This window comes from Ciona robusta, chromosome 7, assembly GCF_009617815.1.
Source record: "Ciona robusta chromosome 7, ASM961781v2".
NCBI lineage: Eukaryota > Metazoa > Chordata > Ascidiacea > Phlebobranchia > Cionidae > Ciona > Ciona robusta.
This window is the reverse complement of record NC_143241.1, coordinates 5,666,170-5,682,213: the sequence shown is the minus strand read 5'-3', so window position 1 is coordinate 5,682,213 and position 16,044 is coordinate 5,666,170. Positions and strand designations below refer to the sequence as shown.

Sequence of the window (16,044 nt, the reverse complement as noted above, 5' to 3'; positions counted from 1 at the left end):
CTTTACTTTACATTCTGTGGTATTGCCTTTTTATATTTATTTGACTTCCAGCAGAATGCATGCGGTTTTAAAACAACCCTTAATAAGATTTAAAATTGAACTTATAGTATTAACACACCAAAACAACAAAAAATATTCACGTTTCGACTCTTTAGCGCCAACTAACGTACTGCCAAAAATACACCTCGTTCAGACAGCTGGCGCAGTGGCTAAATTTTGTTCAGTCGGTATAGCGGCACAACCGGTTATTTGTGCAAAATCACTGCAAAGCCAAAATCATGAGAAAATATAAACTGTTGTCTGAAGATAAAATTCTTGGCAGGTATAGCGTGAAAAAGAAGCCAATAACTTGACAGGCGATTAAAAGTCGTTCTAATTAAATAAAACGCTTGTAACTAGGCTTACGGCAAAGTCAAGGCTGATTTAGAAAGCGTTTGAGTTATATGATTTCAGAATATCTAAAACTGTACAGGTTGACATATAAACTGTCTGTCAGATTATATTTTAGTAATTTATGTTTACCATTTGAGGTGCTCTGTTTTGTTAAGGAAATTTGGTAGCGTTTTATACGGATACCATGGAGCGTACTTTTCAGCTTCTGTGCTTCCTATTTGCTGGTAAGTAGATTTGTTTATGTTATGCGTTGAATTTATCTTTATAGTGTTTTTGTATAACATATAGCAGGATTGGAGAATATGGAAAGTATTTTTTTTACACAATTTCCAAATATCCTGATCATGTTTTAAACAATTAACAACGGTGTACCAGAGTCGTGAAGATACGGTTTCATAATTATTTAAATGTTCTTTGTTTACTACCAAATGAGACAAGAAACTAGAATAAAAGGCGTCCCATCTTCCCCCTCACTGCTATATTTAAAACGTGTATAACTGTGCATACGTATGCAACATGATGGGTACGAAACAAAATGACACAAAACAAGTAATAAGGCTTATTGAGATATAGTATGGTGATACAAAATAATCCACAAGGTTACATAGTGGCGACCACAAGATGTGTGAACAGAGTACTCGCGCAACAAACACAGCGCTCGCAACGTGTGAAACAGAGCACTAAAGATACCGTTACCCTGAACGCGGGGATAAATAAGTTACATATATTATTTCAAATTACATCCCTAAGCATGTTGTATGATATACTACACAATTAAAATGTACAACATTTTTTTAAGTCTTGCCGAATGGCAGACAAAACCTCGGAAATACCCCACCCCTTTATACTAAATGAGCCGCTTAAATATAATTTACATTATGCATAACAGCAGAAGTTACAGAAAACATTTTATATATAGTGTTCCAGCTGGTGCACAGCTCGCCGTATCGAGCTATGATCAATATAGCAGGTTATAAAGGGGAAGTGACGTTTCATAGAAACGATGACGACATGATGGTAACAGTATCTCTCAGTGGACCTGCCACAAATAGATATAATATTTTTCAAATCGCCCAAGTTCCAGCCCTATTCGGGTAAGTTTTAAATTATTTACATATAGTAGGGTGGGGGAAGATGGGGCACCTATAACACATGGTATTTTAATATCCTGATCGTGTTTTAAACAAATAACAACGGTCTATATGGGAGTCGTGAGGATACGGTTTCATAATTCTTTGATTTTTTTCGTTTACTATACTAAATGCGACAAGAAAATAAAATGAAAAGGTGTCCCATCTTCCCCCACCCTATTATATTTTTGTTCGCTGCAAATAATTGGAGACGTTAAGCAAATGCTGCGCGATATGTGGTAACTCAGATGTTCCTGGTTCGTAAAAACGACTGTCATTGCCCGGACACACGAGAGATAAATAGGTTGCATGCTTTAAAATTTAAAAATGTAATGATTTAATTGAAACAACGTCAACTACAGTCGTCGCACCAATCACTGTTGCCGGAATTGACATTTATTTTATTAAGCTATTCAATATACCTGTCCGTTCGATTAACTGCAATTAGGATATGTTGTGCTACAATGCCACTCATACATTACAAAGTGCTTAAACTGCACGCTATGTAGCAGGGTGGGGGAAGATAGGACACCTTTAGCACATACTATCAAGATATCCTGATCGTGGTTGAAACAATTAACAGCACTATTTTTGGAGTTGTAAAGATACGGTTTTATAGGTCTTTAAATGTTCTTTGTTTACTACCAAATGGGACGAGAAAGTAGAATAAAAAGGTATCCAATCTCCCCCCCATCCTACTATGTGTTACACTTAACGACTAATAAAAACCTACGTATAGAAGTTCGTTAGCTTGACTTTTGCTGGCAAGCCTTAAAATATTAATGTTATTATTCTAATGGCATCTATTAACCTTTACAGCCAACGACTAACTGCAGTTCACTACTGCACTGTTGTTGCACAGCAGTCTATGGTCGATGGATCTTCTATTCCTTTGCCAGGTATGTACAGTAAAGATTACTTTGACATATAGCAATTATGCAGACCCTATTTCTATACCACACAAAATTACATTTTAGTTTATAAATTTTAACACATGCTAAACCCTATCCCAATCTCACATAAAAATCTTACCAAAAATACGTTCTCGGTTTATAAATTATAACACAGTATACGCTATTCGTGTAAAATATATGCAAATGTTGTAAAACTTTATAGTTAAAACGACGCAAAACATTGCTCTAACCCAGTGGTCACTAATGGGTTGTCCAACTTATCAGCCAAACATAAAAAATCACACACGAATGTGATATATAAGCGGACACGAGGTGTACAAAACTGAAGACCCGTGGTAAAAGAGATTTTCGTTGTCCCGCCAAGCAAAGATAAAATAAATGACATTTAAAACTTAAGTGCTTTTCGAGCGCATGTTTTCTACCTTGAGGGACTGTTTATCGTCACAATATAACGTTTTTATACACACTTGTATATATATATAGTTCTGTGGGGTAAGATGGGACACCGTTAGCACATACAATCCAGATATCCTACTAATAGTATTTTAACAATTAACAACGATCTATGCTGGGAGTCGTATGAATACGGTTTTATATTTTTTGAAAGTTTTTTGTTTACTACTAAATGGGACAATAAAATAAAACGGTGTTCTATCCTCTCCCACCCTACTATGTAATTTAATTTGGTACTAATGCAAGTATAATAGATTATATTCAATCTGAACATTTACCGTTTAAAACGAAGGGGTTGCGAATGAAAGAACGGTGAAGATCCAAGGACTAAACGATGACATGATCTTCCATCGATCCCTTGTCATCCGAAGTGGAGGAAACGATCCTGATCTTTGTGCTGTGATCCTCCCCTCCAATGAAGAAGTGATAACATATGTGGTTCGGTTTAATGGGGAGGTATCTGGCAAAGCAGTGCTGAGGTGAGATGTAGAAAGTTGCAGGGTTGTGTTACAATCGTCGTTTGGTTCACCATTTGAATCGTATATTTTATTTTACGTATTTTATTCTTCGTAACTTTCCATTCTATTTTCTCGCCCCATTCGGTAGTAAACAAAGAATAGTCAAAGAAATAAAAACCACATTCTCAAGCCTTACTATTGATAGTTGTTTAAAACACGACCAGGATATTTGGATATCACGTCCTAAAGTTTTTACCCTTACCCGACTCTCTGAAAGGAACCGTTTAGCAGGCTGGTCGAAACGCAAATGCACCAGATACCACCATCTTTTGTTGCAGGGCACGCAGATCAACTGAGGGGCTATTTATCGTCACAAACCTTGTAGCGGCTTCTGAAACTAGTGCGCGAAATTTGAGTAACATATTTTTCGGTGTTTCGAAGAAAGGGGCGTTTGAGAAATACAACTGCAGTACACTCTGTGCTATTAAGCTTATTCGTCATGTGAAAGTCGGACGCTATGGATCCAGAGGTAACTAGAAGTACAACTCTTCAAAAAACTTTAGATATCAACTGTACTAAAGAATTAAACTAAAGGCTTCACGATTTTGTAACAATGTATAGTAGGGTGGGGGTGGACACCTTTAAAACATAATATCCGAATAGCCTGATCGTGTTTTAAACAATTAACAACATTCTAGTATGTAAGTCGTGAGGATACAGTTTTATGATTCCTTAAGTGTTCTTTGTTTACTACTAAATGGGACAAGAAAATAGAATGATAAGATGTCCTATTTCCCCCCACCCTACCGTATTTTAAGACCGATTCCCACTGCCTTTTATTTTTTATATAAAAAAGACTTCTTAACGGAATTTTATTTTTCACAGGACTCGTAACGACATTTTTCCTGCCGGGTCGTCACGATCTAACAGCCCATCCAGTTCTACTGGAAGCAGGCCAAGTTATATCATGCGGAAAAATTAAAATGGTTCTTCCAAAATCTGCGTCGGCTCGTTTATCGTGGGGCGGTGTGAGAGGGACGATTAATTTTCAGCAAAATTCTGTGTTTGAACCGACTGTCACTACCATCAGTATTACTGGACTACAGGTAAATAATTACAACATTTGACAAAAAAATATCATATTATGATCTGGCCAAATACAAACACACAACGCATCTCTGAGGTAAAATGGGACACCTTTATCACATACTATCCAAATATATAAACAATTCACAACGGCCTATGGAAGTCTTCAGGATACGATTTTCTCTGAATGTTCTTCGTTTACTACCAAATGGGATGACAAAATTAAATAAAAAGTGTCCCATCTTCCCCCACCTTACTGGTATATACCATAAACTTTGGTCTGTTTTATAGGGGTTGCCAGTTCGGTACGACATTCGAACATTCCCAGTACCTCAACGACTAACTGGCGATGAAGATAGGTGCAGGAATGCAACTGTCAGTGCGAGGTACAACCCATATAATGCGGGAGACAATATAAGAGATTTGGTGGGAACGTGCGATATGTACCAAATAGGTGAGAGTGCTATAAGCGCATAGTTTGATAAATTGTATAAGTATTTTGAACTTACTTATTAAGAAAACGTTAAGCTGCAATAGATGTTAATAAAAAAAACGCAAATTTGTAAGCATAAAGAAATATAGATCCAAATATCCTGATCGTGTTCTAAGAATTAATACCGGTATATTGGAGTCATGATAATACGGTGTTCTAACTCTTTGTATATATTCATTGTTTACTACAAAATTGGACGAGAAAATATAATGAAAAGTTGTATCATCTTCGGAATCTTCCCCACCACTTTCAAACACTTTTACAAATGCCAAAAATTTATACTTTATTTTACGTATACTTTAAGGTGATTTGGCTGGCAAGTATGGCGGTATTGAGACAAGCAGTATCAGCGAAACGTATATGGACTGGAACCTGCCTTTGTACGGACCTAACAGTATTATCGGAAGATCTATTGCATTTCACGATATAAACGGGAGCAGGTGTGTGACAGATAATTTAGAGTATATGTGGTAATACATGTGTTTTTTTAAAGTTATATTCTAAACGGGCGCGGTTCTACAGCGTGGCAAGCCATGCGAACTGAGATTTTCGCGCCAGATTTTGCCCAATACCCCGGAAAATCCGCCTGAACATATTTCAAAACACATTTAAAGTGCTCCGTACCAGCTTGCCGTAGCACCGTAGCTATAACTACCCTCAAAATATTCAGATTATGTACAAATATTCACGAGGTCGGAGAAATGATCACCGCGATAGCAGAGTTTAAATATCCAGCGTACGGAAAAATGTACCTGCGTCAAAATGCAATGGATTCTTCAGCAGATACGATTTTGTTCGGAGATTTAGCGAACATGGTATGGAATTTTCGTTGGGTTTTGAAAAACCGAAACTATTTTTACTTGGTAAAACCATAGTAGTGTAAACACTGTTTCAATGTACTATAGTAAAACCGTGCAGGCGCTGCAGGATTATCGTTAGTGGTATTCTGTGTGGTCGGGTAACTACATAACAACGGAAATTAATAAAAACTAAATGCATTTTTCCAATAAAGAGTGAAGGAAGACAATAAACAACGGTCTATGTGAGGATATGGTTTAAAAAATGTTTCGTTTTCTACCAAATGGAACGAAAAAGTATAATAAAACGCTGTCTCACATTCCCCGCCCTTCTAAATAACGTTACAAATAAAGTGTGTCCTATGTGCAATTGAAGCTTATGTCGAGTCGATTTGAGATTGCTTTACATTTTTCTTCAAGAGTAAGCGACATCGGATTAATCTAACTAACAAAGAGACTGAACAGTATCAACTTAACGCAAAATTTTAAAAGAACTATTGCATGAAACTAAGCTTGCAAATTAACAGCTTTGCCCACCAATGCTTTCAATCGTAAACAGGTACGAGACGTGTTTATTTCGAAACAGGGTGGATCAAACACAAGATCGCATAATTACCATGTACATGTGAGCCCGATTGCAAGTTATTTTGACTGCGGCAGTGCAGGACCACACTACAATCCAGCCGCGGTAAGAAGTTGTATTTATTAATTTACCCTGAGGCCATAAGCGTGTAACTACACTTTTAAAATAGTTGTAATCTTTGAAGCGATTAGCATGAGTTCAAAATTCCACTTACGCTGTGTAAAGAAACTTTTTGTATATTTCGTTGGGGTAAATCAAAAAATAGCCAAAAAATAGCGGCGACGTGTTACATTTTGCTAAGCGCGCTGACTCTAACCAATATAGGGGTTTAGGGCCGGAGTGACCTTATGTTGTTAATTGTTTAGAACACGATCTAGATATTTGAATATTATGTGCTAAAAGTGTCCGGTCTTCCCCGGCCCTACTATACGACTATTTTAAAGTTAATCTGTCCTTCTAATATTAGGTACCAGTTACCGGAAACTACGCCTCAGCTTGCGCAAACAACCCGTCCGTATGTGAGCTAGGAGACCTCTCACGACGCCACCGAGGACTCGATATTGACCCTACGCTTTTAGGAAGGGGGAAATTTTTCATAACCGACTCAAACTTGCCACTGCAAGGCCCAGATTCGGTGGTTGGACGGTGAGAATAAATATAATATAGTAATATGGGACACCTTATCATTCCATTTTCTCGTCACATTTGGTAGTAGGCCTAAAAAAAGAAAATTCAAATAACTATAAACCGTATCCTCACGACTTCCATAGACCGTTGCTAATTGTTTAAAACAAGATATTTGGATATTATACGCTAAAGTTGTCTCATCTTCCCCAACCGTACTACATGAATATGATTATTATCGAAATATTGCTGCTGTATTTAGATTATAACCTACCCATATGAGATTTCAAAATAGACAGTTGAATGCATTTTATGATGTCACATTGCTAGTCACCCTTATTGTGGCTGAGTTATACAAGCATAAAATGTAACCAGAAGTCTAGACGTCTTGTTTGTTTTAGCGAATTGAACGTAATTACAAACTTCCTATGTAATGCGCAGGTCTATGGTGGTTCATGTTGCTAACGGTGGAGGTGGTAGATACGCTTGTGCCAATATCACGAAGCTGCATGTGCATAAAGTACAGACCTCTAGCGACCCTTGGCGGGGAGGCGAAATGGAGGAAATTTTCGGGCAAATTACGTTCGAACAAAAGTCTCAATACGACGATGTGATGGTTGGTATTTTACAAAACGTCGTACACACAAATGCTTCTTAGATTAATACTACGAAAATGAAACAAACAACAAGTCCAACAAGCAGTGTACTAATAAGAGATATACATTTCCCTTAAAAAGGGTCATTTGACAAAGTAGAATACGCCTTAAGTAATATACATACATGTAGCTTACAGGAGCTAGTGTTACACTAATGCATTTAACTGATTCTTATAAATAGCCCACCTAGTTTGAATTGCTAAACAAACCCAGTATAACTTAGATTCTCTCAATTAATATACTTTAAAATCAGCAAACACTTTCAAAAAATTAATTAGCCTACTCCTACCTTTTCTTATGCTGCTCTCGAACATAGTTATATTTTCTAGATGACTGGACAACTGTATGGTCTTGCTGGTAAAGCTACGAGATACAATATTCACGAAAACCCACTATTGGGAATGTCGTGTACTTCTGCTGCTGGGGTATACAACCCGTTTAATGTTACTCCACCATGTAAGACTAACTTTTATAATTTTCTTATTAATAGTTTACACATGTTATGCGTTTTACCAAGCATTAGTTCTTGTTACATAAAAACCTCTGTAAAATTGCGGCCACCTTTAAACAACGAATGACATGTCTTAAAAAGTACAATACTATAAACATTAAGTAAAATTCAGTCTACTCAATTTGTAACAATTCTCAAAACCTTTGTTCCATGACATTTTATTCTCCATACAAACCTAATTTCTCATAGCTAACTGACAATATTTTTCTAATCTTTGTAGCTGAGCGTAATTTTAATTCACTGCGTTAACACCTGTTTGTAAATACACTTTATCTGACTCTTCTAGTTCTAATGCCAACAATTGGAACTGAGGACCAATACAAAGTTGGAAATCTTGCAGGAAAGCACGGGCTATTAACCAAGCTTCACCACATAAGGCCTGACTATATGGATGACAATCTTCCACTGACTACAGATCTCAGTATTGCTGGCGGGTCTGTTGTAGCATATAAGACCACTGGGCAAAGGTAAGTAGTAAAATATAGTACTGTGGGGTAAGATAGATTAGCACATAATATTCCATATTTGCAAATTCGACAATTAACAATGAAAAGGACTGTTTATGGCTCTACGCTGCTACCATTGCTGGCATATGTGCCCTCGCGCAAGACACCCAACGACAATTATCTCAACCCAGTGGTCACTAATGGGTTGTCCAAATTACCAAAAATAACCACCGTCACAGTAATATACTTGGCAACTCTTGAGCTGGCACAAGGTGTACAAAACAAATCACCTGTGTGTGTTTTTGTTACATAAGTTACATAGACATGCTTAGTTGGAATTAAATATCAGTTTAAATTACCTTACTTTCAGATGGCAGTGCTCAGATCTATTGGATCAACCTTCAGACAGTACAGGACATGTAATCAAAGCAAGAGTGCAATTCTCTACTGTGTTTGATGGCTGGATAAATCTGGTCAGTTTCTGAAAAATTTATGAAAATTCATTCATTTATAATGGTTTAATATAACAGAGACAGGTTGTGTATGAAGATGGGTCATCCTCGGACACTACTATGGAAATAGACCTTGTTTACCCTAATGGAAGCACCACAGTAGTAAGTATGGTGTAATATTAATTCTGAGGTCTAAATTAATGTGCAAAAGGTGTATGAAACTACAGTGTATGGTCTATAATATAACACTTGTGTTATAACTTGCCAAATTGTTAGGTCACTTAAGGATTAATAAATGCTGGAATTGGTAATACTAATTGCTGTAGCACAACATATTTGTATGTGTTGCGTGTACAAAGTGAAATGGGCAACTTGTATTAACTTTGTTACAAATTATCCATGTAGACACCAGGGCACAACTACCATATCCATGTCAATCCAGTTGTAGCAGAAGATTCATGTGGAGTGGCAATGTGTAAGTTCATAACATTAACACTTTGGAACTATTTTTTTTTGCATATTTTGTATTTGGACATTTTTGTTTTATATTAGAAGTTTAACTTGATAATAATTAAATATAAATGGCTCGTTTGTCTGCTAGGTGTAGCGACCACACACTTGTAAATATGGTTTAACTATAAGCGTGTTTTAACAGCTGTTGTTTTTTCGTTATATCATGTCTTTTCGTTAAAAAAATTTCTAAATCTTTGCTACCAGTATTAAAGAGACAAATAAAGTTATTATTATTAAGTTCTAACAGCAGTGCAGGTATCTTAGTATTAAACAGTAAAATTACCTTATTTCAGCACACTTTAATCCATACATGGCACCCCTTGGAAGTCCTGCCTATGCAACATACTGTAGTAGAACCAACCCACTTGCTTGTGAAGTAGGTGACCTAAGCAAGAAACATGTAAGCAAAACAATGAAAACGTTAAAGTTAAAAATTAAACCTGAGTTTTGGGTATAGATGCAATATGATATTGGTGGTGGAAGAAAAAGGGTTGTGGATACAGATCTACCTTTACATACTGACCAAACAGGTATGAACAATTTGTTTTAACAAGTTTATCTTGACCACAGAAGCACCCTAACAAATTTACCAGACCCTACAGTCTTGATTGTTTAAAAACTTTTTATTTATCTCAATCCAAACAAACTTTTCAATTTACTCTAAGAGTCCAAACACACAAAAAAATTAACAAAACCTAAAGTGTTAAATATTTGAAAACCTTTACTTTATCTTACTTCAAACAGAAAGAATGACCAAACCCTTAAGTGTTGAATGTTTAAAAACTTTTTCTTTGTCGCACTTTAAACACATTACACAAAAAAAGCACCAAGTTTACTTTTACCTTATATTACAAAAAGTCCTATCTGAACAAATACACTAATTTAATTAATTCAGTAGTGATAATACTTGTATAAACAACCTGTTTTACAGTGCTTGGTAGGTCTATTGTATTTCACTACCAACGTGGCGGAGCACCAAGGAAAGGTTGTGCAAACATTATACCAACAACAAATATCTTTACAATATCTTATCCAGCAACAGTAGAATATGATTAGTAAGTTATTTGAATAAAATTTCAGAATACAAATAATATTACATTTTAAACAATAAGAAATAGCAACAGAAAATTTGATGAGTAAGTTATTTGAATATTAAATTCTAAAAAAATATTTAATATTACATTTTAGGCAATAAAATTGATTTTTGTTTACTTAAAATGGACTTTCCTATTTAAAGATTAGTAACATATTTTGGGGTGATGGGGCTTCTCTAGTATAAGACCCCCATATCACCCCACCCAAAATGACTTCGCACATATAGAATAGAAAGTGACATTTTTTAGAATAATAAGTTACCAAAAAAAATATGTCTACAGTTACCGTTTTACTTCTGCTGTATCAAAACTGCTCGGCATTGCACGGATGAGAGTGGTTGTAATACACGCTCCTCAGGTTCCACTTGTGAGGAATGGGTGTGCTCAAGTTATGGTACATCTTGCAGGTAAAATGTCTGAAGTATTACAATATTGAATTTCAGGTGAAACATTATTGAGAGTCGCTTAGTAGGTAAAAAGATAAATAAGGATTGTAAAAAAATACATGATTTACTAGCAGAATGGCTATCTATGAAACTAAACACAATTTTCAATTTTACATAGAGTAGGGTGGGGTAAGACGGGACACCTTTAGCACATAATATCCAAATATTCTGATCATGTTTTTAAAAAATAACAACGTCCATGAAAGTCATGAGAATACGGTTTTATAATTTTTTGAATGTTCTTTTGTTGGAATAGAAAATTCTTTCAAATGGGAATAGAAAATAGAATGAAACTGTGATCTATCTTACCCCACCCTACTATATATTCTTTTCTAATTTACAGGCAAAATACCGCAAGAAAAGATTGAACAACTGATCAATGGACCAGGTGGAGAAATGTCACCATTTAGTCAAACCTGCCAATGCGAGAATCGGTTTGGGGGAGTTATTGGTGGAGAAGATGTAATTAACATGATGGAAATGTAAATATGTTTTATTGAAGCTTAAAACTGGGTGTTTTTTCCTTTTTTTTATTGGTGCTCAAAATAAAATCGTACTGCTGCTAAAACTGACTGCATGTTTGTTTTTTTACTATACAGAATTAAAAACTTTAGAAATTTATTATGGAAGCAACAATGCTTGCAGAGTTAAAATTAGTTAAAGTTTCTGTAACTTGTAGTAAAATCAAGATAGTAATCATACAAACCTGTTAGAGCATTTTCGAAAAATTTAAACAAAGACATACACGATCAATTCCTACTTGCATAATTAACTACATTGTTAACACCTAATTTTCCTACAAAAATTGCACTAATTTGGCTGCATTTTGGAAATATTGTTTGAAAAGTATTAATATATGTTCGTAAAAATCCTTAGAGATGGTATATGTACATTATAAGCAAAACACAGTATATATATATATAAAAAAAATTTATATATATATATATAAATTATTACACATTATAAAACATGCCCAAGCAAGATTTTTACGATGGTGTTATTTCATAGCAAAACTTTTGCAGCAACAGAACCTATGTAAAAGATGAATCTTGGTGGCATTTTCCAAAGATAAATATTTAAATTTTGACACTGCATCCAGTTTAGTAATTGAACGAATTGTGGTTAAAATGGTGGCACTGTTTCAATTAGTAAAAAATCTGTTACAAAAAAATAAAATTATATATACCACCAATATCAACACAGTTAAATAAATACAAGAAATTCATGATTCTGTTATACAGAAATGCGTTAAACGATTGCTTTCTATAAACTGTGAATATTAAGACGCAAAATTATTACACAGAAGAAAAGAACAAAAACAAGTACCAAAGACATATGCCATGTATAAAATGTAATATCAAAATCTGTAATTGCCATTTATAAAATATAATTTCCATTTTAATGTCCTAAAAATCACTAAATGTTAATCCCTAAAATTTTAATCAGTAATGATAACTGGCATCAAGCTTGCTTGCAGTGTGTTGGAACGCCGTGATTAATTTCTCTGGCTTGTCAGTTTCACAGACCTTGTTTTTATAAACCAGAGGTTTGTTGACGATAACTTCATGATCGGGATGAACAAAGTAAGCCAAAGATCGCCGGATTGTTTTACGAGCGACTGGATCGTTAGGAATCAACACTCTGTGCTTCTGCAATAGGAAAAAACAGTGTTTACATAAGTTTTTTACCACTTTTGCAACTTTGAGAAAATACGCCTTATATACTTATATAAGCACAAACATATAAGCAGGACAAGTATTGAGGTAATGACCCAAATCTGGCCAAAAACATCCTTATATAATATAATATACATATAAGAATACATATAGGCCTGTTGCTAAAATGTCTTCCAATTTTAAGAACTGCTGCAGCATATATATATATAAATATATGCTTAAGAAACATAGCGTATATAACCAGCATAGTGTTAAAGTAAAGTAATGAGCCAAATTTGATATATGGAAGCATCATTTACTTACAGTGGATTTTAATTTTCCTAATGTCCAAAACTGCAAAGCATCTCCTATGTTAACAAGTATAGTGCCTTCTATTGGAACAGCATCTACAAACTCCTTGTCCATATTTTCAACCTAAATTTTACAAAATACAATTTAATAATTAAAAAAAATTAAATGAATAAATGAAATCTATTTTGTCTCTTCGGTCGTGATAACGAAGAATGGGAGAGTTGATAAAAGCGAAAAAAACGGGTAGTAACGGTAAAACAACAGTTGTTAAAACACGCTTATATATTAATAAAAAAGATAGAAATATTGTTTTAGATAAAAAGGCGTGACCGTTACACCCTACAGACAACACAATCGGATGTAAATTAAAGTAAACAACATTTAATTCAACACATTTAAGCTAAACCTATACATAAAAAATCAAAACCCCCCTAAAGAAACTGCACCAAAGTTTACAATAAATAGTTTCGAGGGCACATTTATGTAAGATTAATAACAAGTGGATTACATTGATACACATTATTGCAAGGTTATAACAAATCATAAGAAAATAAACCTGTAATCCTCCAATGTTATCCTGAAACAGCAGAGTTATTGATCCGTAATCCGAATGCTCTCCAAGCCGAAGTTGGTTTAAAGGTAAAGTATCAGGTACTGGTGGATAATACAGACTTCGTAACGTCGTGTAGTTTTCAGCTGTGTGCATTAGACGGTGCTGTTTAATAAAGAATTCTTCATCCTGTAAAAAAAATGTATACAGATATATATATTTGGTGTTGCAAAAATAAACCACATGTATTTGTATATAAAATAAATTACTCTTTTTTTAAGTTCTGAAGAATTACAGTGCCAGCTAAAATTGTTATTTCAGAGCACACCAATTTTTACAATCATTTGCACAACATAATTAGTAACTACACAGTGAGAATGTTTAATATGCATCAAAAACAGACAATACTGGCAACCAAAAAGGCATACAACACAAGCACACAGCAGATAATAGAAATGATTTAAATTATACAAAGTTAGTCAAAAAGCTTTGTGAACAATTATACTAGAAAATCAAATGGGAATTCAGTCTTATAACTAGCAAAGAGAATTTCAAAGGGAAAAGAGTTGAAAAATGTAGAAAAGTACAAAAATAATGTATTACACAAAGCAGGACACCTCTAATTCCATCCCAATTGCTAGAACTCTTAAAACTTGGTGTGCAACTTCTTTGCAGGATTGGGCAAAATTCTTCATTACAATATGGAATGTATCAGATAGATGATGCGGCCAACAAAAAGTTTGATCGCCGTCCAAAGCTTCAGCGCCAACATTAAATGCTTCTTTGTAATCGGTTGGTTTATTTGGGTCAACACTGAAAAAATGTTGGCTAAAAAATCTAGAAACACTGGATTGTTTAGGCCTATAACAGATTTGGGAATAAAAAAGTAAAAATCAGAATAGTTGTAATCGATTAATTTATTTTGGAAAAAATGATTTGCGAGTTATTAGTTACCATGTATGTTACTTTGTGGGTTATTTTTAATTTTTTATGTATGGCTGATAATTGGACAACCCATCAGTGACCACTGTGTTGAGGCAATTGCCATTAGGTGTCTTGCCCAAGGACAAATACGCCCACAATGGTAGGAGCGACAAGCATTGTACCCATTACCACTGGGTTAAAGACAGGTGCCATAACCACCTGCCCCAGCGCCGAAAAAATGTTTGTTTTCACCTTTCTCTGTTCAAAGCTATATATCCAAAGTTATGTTTATGATCCCACGCAAATTTCTGCTTTTCCTGATAGCTGGCGTTAAAAATTTCTTCAGTAACATGATTCAGTCTTTCCACATCTTTACTAAAATAAAAAATAACTCCTTAAAAATATTATTTTATTAACACATTTTTCCGTAGTTTAAAATTAAATTCCTTTAATAATAATAAAAACTAATAAATCGCAAAAATTGTTTATACGAGTAAACTAAAAAAAATAAGATACTCACATTTATATTACAGTATTTTTTTAACTATTTTTAAACATATTATTGTTTCTTACGTTTTAATTGAAGCATTTTTCAAATAAACAAATCCAGCCGTTGAGAATGCATCATACAGAAGTTTTCCAGTTTCTTCCAATTTAGATCTTGAAGGATTTTCTTCTAGAGAAAGCGAAAAATCTACAATTGGTATGTGGGACATATTAGTCAAGTTTACACCTATTAACCAATGCAATCTACAAAAGAAATTGATTATATGTGGTTATGATTGTGCAGTTACCTAATGTTTAAACTTTAAACATATACGTAAAAACGGTAAAATCGGTAAGTAAAACTAAAATGAGAATCACTTTGAAATTAAAATAAAATAACAATGAAAGAAAAAGTTTTAAAACGAGGTTTCGTTTTAATGCACAACAGTAATATTCGCGTCTAAAGAGATCTAAAAATATACAGTCTAAAAATATTCGCGAATACAGTCTAAAGAGTTTTTAACTGTCCTAACTGACAACTGCAATACTTCATTTGCAGAAATACAGCAACGAAATAACGAATGGGGAAGTCCCTGGTTGTTTAAAATTCTGCCCAAAAAGATCTGCATAAAATTTCGTACAGGATCCAATCCAAGAGAAACCAAGTATAGCTGTAATGTATCTTGATAAAGTGTAAAATACTTGCAAAATAAAATATTGCAAAAACATGGCATTTGCTTAGTTACATTTTAAATAAACGGCAATTATAAAAGACGATTTTAATTCCACCATTTAATGATTTAAAAACGTTTTACAGCATAAACGCATATTTTTACATGGTTTGAAGAGCTGTAGTAATGCTCGTTTACTCAATGTCCATCAGATAGAAAGCAACTCGATACGTAAATTACGCACCTGAAATTTGTCAAAACGAAAGAAAGAAACAGATTAGCTGCGCAAGTCGAAATCTGCTAATGAAGTAAACACAAACGTGGCACCAATCGCATAAGTAAATGGGCCAGAAGAGTTTAGTTACAAAACGAGAGGGAATACAACAAAAGGGGAATG

The 16,044-nt window shown here is 34.4% G+C and overlaps 2 protein-coding genes across 3 annotated transcripts; one reads left to right on the top strand and one right to left on the bottom strand.

The window, feature by feature from the left end:
* The first annotated feature begins 474 nt into the window (after positions 1 to 474).
* LOC149734143 (uncharacterized) lies at positions 475 to 11,617 on the top strand. Of its 2 annotated transcripts, none has more exons than XM_089880607.1 (22): positions 475 to 617; positions 1,313 to 1,487; positions 2,343 to 2,422; positions 3,183 to 3,369; positions 3,687 to 3,877; positions 4,234 to 4,454; positions 4,726 to 4,888; positions 5,232 to 5,367; positions 5,598 to 5,742; positions 6,311 to 6,412; positions 6,774 to 6,952; positions 7,373 to 7,547; positions 7,917 to 8,043; positions 8,385 to 8,565; positions 8,915 to 9,017; positions 9,075 to 9,158; positions 9,402 to 9,471; positions 9,803 to 9,909; positions 9,967 to 10,039; positions 10,441 to 10,564; positions 10,886 to 11,010; positions 11,393 to 11,617. In XM_089880607.1, the coding sequence occupies exons 1-22, from the start codon at positions 578 to 580 to the stop codon at positions 11,533 to 11,535; spliced, it is 2,931 nt and encodes a 976-aa protein (XP_089736733.1). In that variant the 5' UTR covers positions 475 to 577; the 3' UTR covers positions 11,536 to 11,617. The 2 variants fall into 2 exon arrangements, with proteins under 2 accessions (XP_089736733.1, XP_089736732.1); XM_089880606.1 differs by having other exon boundaries at positions 6,284 to 6,412.
* Positions 11,618 to 11,650: 33 nt separating this feature from the next.
* On the bottom strand, positions 11,651 to 15,271 carry LOC149734142 (uncharacterized). The gene is made up of 6 exons (XM_089880620.1): positions 15,064 to 15,271; positions 14,743 to 14,865; positions 14,184 to 14,379; positions 13,573 to 13,755; positions 13,029 to 13,139; positions 11,651 to 12,698 (listed from the first exon to the last, which is right to left on the bottom strand). The coding sequence occupies exons 1-6, from the start codon at positions 15,204 to 15,206 to the stop codon at positions 12,492 to 12,494; spliced, it is 963 nt and encodes a 320-aa protein (XP_089736746.1). The 5' UTR covers positions 15,207 to 15,271; the 3' UTR covers positions 11,651 to 12,491.
* Between the last annotated feature and the right edge of the window lie 773 nt (positions 15,272 to 16,044).